Raw genomic sequence first — 4738 nt, 5'->3', positions numbered from 1 at the left:
GTATGAATGTGTGATTAGGGATTACTTGCTGCTGTTGAAATTTCAGGTTCAGTGTGATTAGGGATTACTTATTGCTGTACTTGCTGCTGTTGAAATTTCAGGTTCAGTGTGACTAGGGATTAGTTGTTGCTGCTAACAATGCATTTGTGAATAATAACTTGCTCCAGTCCTCCTATTTTGATTTTGTTACTTTTAAATTTGCTCCAGTCCATTTACAGGTTCATAAACACAGATGAAGTTGCATTTGTTAATAACTTCTATGTTTCTTTTGCTTTTCTAGGATTTTTAATTGCTATATAGCTTCAATTCAGTCACTATTTTTTTGCTGATCTGCTAATGGTTTACCATTGCTGCTTTTACAATTGCTGCAGCTGAATAGTTCTTGTGCATATGTCTGGACTATTTATTTAACCTACATGGCAACTTGAGAAAAACTAGAGCCATGCATTTGATATAAGGCTTAGCTTTTAGATTTGTATATTTAGTATTTACAACCTAAGCAATTTCTTTCTATTATTATTATTATTATTATTATTATTATTATTATTATTATTATTATTATTATTGCTTACCGTATCTGTTTAGTAGTACTTTAATGTATTGAGTTTGCTGTTTTTAGTGTTTAGTTTAGTGTCATCACTGCCTTGCTGAATGATGTTGCTAATGTACTGGTGTAGTGTTTTGATAATGTACTGGTGTTGCTGATTTAGTGTTTTATAATGTGTTGCTATTTCATTGTTGCTGTTCGATAATATACTGATGTTGCTGTTTTAAGGTTGCTGATGTACTTTGGATCTTTTAATATTTATATTAGACTATAATTATATTTTAGGGTGTTTAATTATAATTTATATATTATTTTATTCTAAAATGATTTTTCCGATTGAACCACTGGTTAGACCGATTGAACCAGTAAACCAGTGAACTAGTAACTAGAGCGGTTCGATAACCAGTCTAGTTCTTAGAACCTTGCTTGCTACACATGAAGGAGGTTGAGGGTTCAACTCTCACCTTCTTCACTATGCATATAATTTTTAAAAAACATGTTATATATGGAGGGTGCGGGTAGGGTAGGGTAGGGTACACCCTAAACCCGTACCTTACCCTACCCTCAGGCCTACCCGGACCGCACTCTACCCTACCCGCAGCGGGTCGGGTAGCCTATCCTACCCGAACGGGTTGAGCCGGGTAGGGTATGTTTTACCAGCCCTAACCACAACATGAGAATTGGCAAGGATCAACCCCATTAAGTCATCCTCTAACTAATAAAGGAAAGTCAAATGAGCTATGTCAATCCAAGTCCATAAGTCCTAGTTCTCCACCAATTCAATTAATGAGATCTAAAGTTAATGGCTCCCAATCATTAATCACTTGGACATTAGTAACTCAAGAGTTCCTAAGATACCTTCCCAAGCCAAGAGCATAAAATTCTACTCTAAAATCTAACCAAGCATTTTATCAAATACTTGGAAGGCATAAAAGGAAAGCATAGTAAAATTGCAAGGAATGTAAATCTACACTACTCAATTGAAAGGAATTAAACAATAACAAATCAAATGAATAATAAAGGAACATGAAAACATTAATTGCATTAAAGAGAAATAAAAGAACAAAAGTGCATCAACATAAAAGTAAAGGATTACAAGAATTAAATACAAAACTAGAGAGAGGAGAAGTAGAAGAAGAAGAATTGATAAAGAAAAAGTAAATCTAAGCATGAAATTAACCTAGATCTAAGAATTTTTAATCTAGATCTAACCTACTCCTAATTCTAGAGAGAAGAGAGAGCTTCTCTCTCTAGAAACTAACTAAAGCATCATAAAACTAAAATAAAACTCACTAACTAACAAGATGGGTCATCCCTCTTCAATTCTTGGATTAAATAGCATCAGAAATGAGTTGGATTGGGCCCACAAGGCTTCTAAAATCGCTGGCCACGAGTTGCATTAAGTGAACCATGTGCCACCATCGGTGTGTACGCGTACCGTGCGCGTGCGCGCCCTTATGCGCAGTGCAACTATAGAAAATATTATATCATTTTGAAGCCCTAGATGTTAGCTTTCCAACGCAACTGGAACCACATCATTTGGACCTCTGTAGCTCAAGTTATGGTCGATTAAGTGCGAAGAGGTCAGCTTGACAACTTTTGCGATTTCTTCATTTCTTCATGAGTTCTCCTTTTTTACATGCTTTTTCCTTCATTTCCTTGATCCAATCTTTGCCTCCTAAACCTGAAATAACTTAACAAACATATCAAGGCATCTAATAGAATCAAGGTGAATTAAATTTAGCTATTTTAAGACCTCAAAAGCATGTTTTCACTCTTAAGTACAAATTAGGAGACAATCATGAAAGCATGCTATTTCATTGAATAAATGTGGGTAAAAGGTTATAAAATCCCCTAAATCAAGCACAAGATAAACCCTACAAATGGGGTTTATCAAGATGTATAAGGGAATAAAGGAAGCAGTTCTTAGTGGGGAAACAACTCCATCATCGCGCGGCAAACGTATTATATTGCCATCTTCGTTCACGGGAGGTCCAAGGTATATGATTCAGAACTACCAAGATGCAATAGCAATATATAAGGTAGTTGGTTATCTAGATCTTTTCATTAGATTCACATGCAACTCCAAGTGGCCTGAGGTCAAAGACATTATCAAGAATGGAGAATTAAATGCAGAGGACAGACCTGACATAGTTTGTAGGGCATTCAAGGCTAAACTGGATATATTAATTAAAGACATCAGAGTGAACAAAATTTTTGGTAGAGTCTCTGCAGGTAAAGCTGATATCAATAACTATTAAGACTTTTAAGATGAAGAATTAGATACCATTTTTGCATGAAACAATTTGCCAAGGTTGTGATTTTTATTAGGTCAAACTGATATGTGAAAATTATTGATGTTGCACTTGTGTACACAACTGAGTTCCAAAAATGAGGATTACCACACGCACATATACTTTTATTCTTACACAATACAAGTTTCCGACAGCTGAGGACATTGATAAAATTATATCAGTTGAGATACCTGATAAGAATATAGATCCTGTATACTTTTAAGCAGTATAAAAGCACATGATGCATGGACCATGTGGGTTTGTTAGGAAAAATTCACCATGTATGGAGAATGGTAAATGTATTCGTCACTTTCCTAAGAGATTCGTGGAGTGCACAACAGTTGATGATGATGGCTACCCAGTATATAGACGCAGGGAGGATGGAAGTACTACTAACAAGTCAGGCGTCGATCTTGATAACCATTATGTCGTTCCGCACAATAGGCTACTGCTGATGAGATACGATGCTCACATAAATGTGGAGTGGTATAACCAATCAAGATTAATTAAGTATTTGTTCAAATATGTCAACAAAGGTTATGATCGCATAATAGCTTCATTCTATAAGAGTGCAATAGAGAGTGCTGAACTGGATGAATATGATGAGGTCAGTATGTATTATGACTGTAGGTACATATCTCCATGTGAAGCTGCTTGGAGAATTTTCGGATTTAACATACAGTATAGGGATAAATCAGTTATGAGATTAGGCTTCCACTTATCGGATGAACAGAATGTAATATTTAAAGATCATGAAAAATTAGATTATGTGATAAAAAAAAGCATCTGTAAAGGAGTCCATGTTCCTAGGATGGTTTCAGGCAAATAAGGACTACATAGAAGCGAGATCACTAACGTATGTAGAACTACCTACAAAGTTTGTGTGGAAGGCGAATGAAAGGATGCAGTTGCCTCGAAAATCACATTCTGTTATTGGAAGGATTTTCTATGTTCCTCCAAGATCTGGTAAAAGTTATTATTTAAGACTTCTGCTCAACTACGTCAAGGGAGCGACATCATATGAGGAGATCAGGACTTTAGATGGTGTCATGTATGCTACATTCAAAGATGCATGTTACGCCCGCGGCCTTCTAGATAATGATAAGGAATATGTTGATGCTATAAAGGAAGCTAATCATTGGGATCAGGAACATATTTGAGAAAACTTTTTGCAACACTTCTATTTTCTAATTCAATGGATTCACCAGAGCATGTTTGGGAACAGACGTGGTCTATTTTATGTGATGACATACCACATAGGCAAAGAAGACTACTTGACAATCCAGGTAACTAATAAGTTTTTCCTATTATTTTCCAATTTTTTCAAAACATGTAACATGCATGCTGTATTTATTCTGCTAATAAGGATGAGTTAATATTCAAGACATGAAAGAAAATAAATAATGAAAAGTATTGTTTTAGTTAAATTTTCAAAATAATAAGTATGAGTTAAAGTTCAAAATTTAAAATATTAACGTTGGATACAACTAATATCTGTTAAATTGGAGATTGAACTAAGTTTAGCAAATTTTTCATAAGTGGTCGTTAGAAATCAGTAATGGACATTCAAGGTACCTAATTTACACTACTTCTATATTATTTCATCTGTGACCATCACTATTTTTTTTCGGATATACTAGGTGTTTTTATATATTGGCAATTTATTAAATTAAATAAATCACACGAACAAAAAAATGCATGAAAAATAATTTATAATATTACAAATCATATTTAATTAGTGTCTATATATAGTTTTTTAGTCTTAAATTGCATAAGCATGACTATTACATCTATATTTAACTTAACATATTCTATACCTATTGAATAATTGGGTAAAATGTTCCATCGTTGATCTCCTTTTAATATGTGAACTTTGTTATGCGAAAGATTTGTTGCT

General features: G+C 34.2%; 1 protein-coding gene across 1 annotated transcript; it reads left to right on the top strand.

Moving 5' to 3' along the window:
* The first annotated feature begins 2430 nt into the window (after nt 1-2430).
* Nucleotides 2431-4001, top strand: LOC140179182 (uncharacterized). The gene is made up of 4 exons (XM_072217839.1): nt 2431-2782; nt 2997-3052; nt 3161-3577; nt 3663-4001. Exons 1-4 carry the CDS (start codon nt 2431-2433, stop codon nt 3999-4001), a joined length of 1164 nt encoding a protein of 387 aa, XP_072073940.1.
* Nucleotides 4002-4738: the final 737 nt, after the last annotated feature.

This window comes from Arachis hypogaea, chromosome 15 (genome assembly GCF_003086295.3).
Source record: "Arachis hypogaea cultivar Tifrunner chromosome 15, arahy.Tifrunner.gnm2.J5K5, whole genome shotgun sequence".
NCBI lineage: Eukaryota > Viridiplantae > Streptophyta > Magnoliopsida > Fabales > Fabaceae > Arachis > Arachis hypogaea.
The sequence above is the reverse complement of the archived record's forward strand: the minus strand, read 5'-3'. Positions and strand labels throughout refer to the sequence as shown.

Excerpts from the sequence above, each read along its gene's own strand:
- LOC140179182 (XM_072217839.1), top strand. The coding sequence starts at position 2,431 with ATGGGGTTTATCAAGATGTATAAGGGAATAAAGGAAGCAGTTCTTAGT. Across the intron at positions 2,783-2,996 it reads TTTTGGTAGAGTCTCTGCAG|CTGAGGACATTGATAAAATT; the intron begins GTAAAGCTGATA and ends AGTTTCCGACAG. Across the intron at positions 3,053-3,160 it reads CTGATAAGAATATAGATCCT|AGATTCGTGGAGTGCACAAC; the intron begins GTATACTTTTAA and ends CACTTTCCTAAG.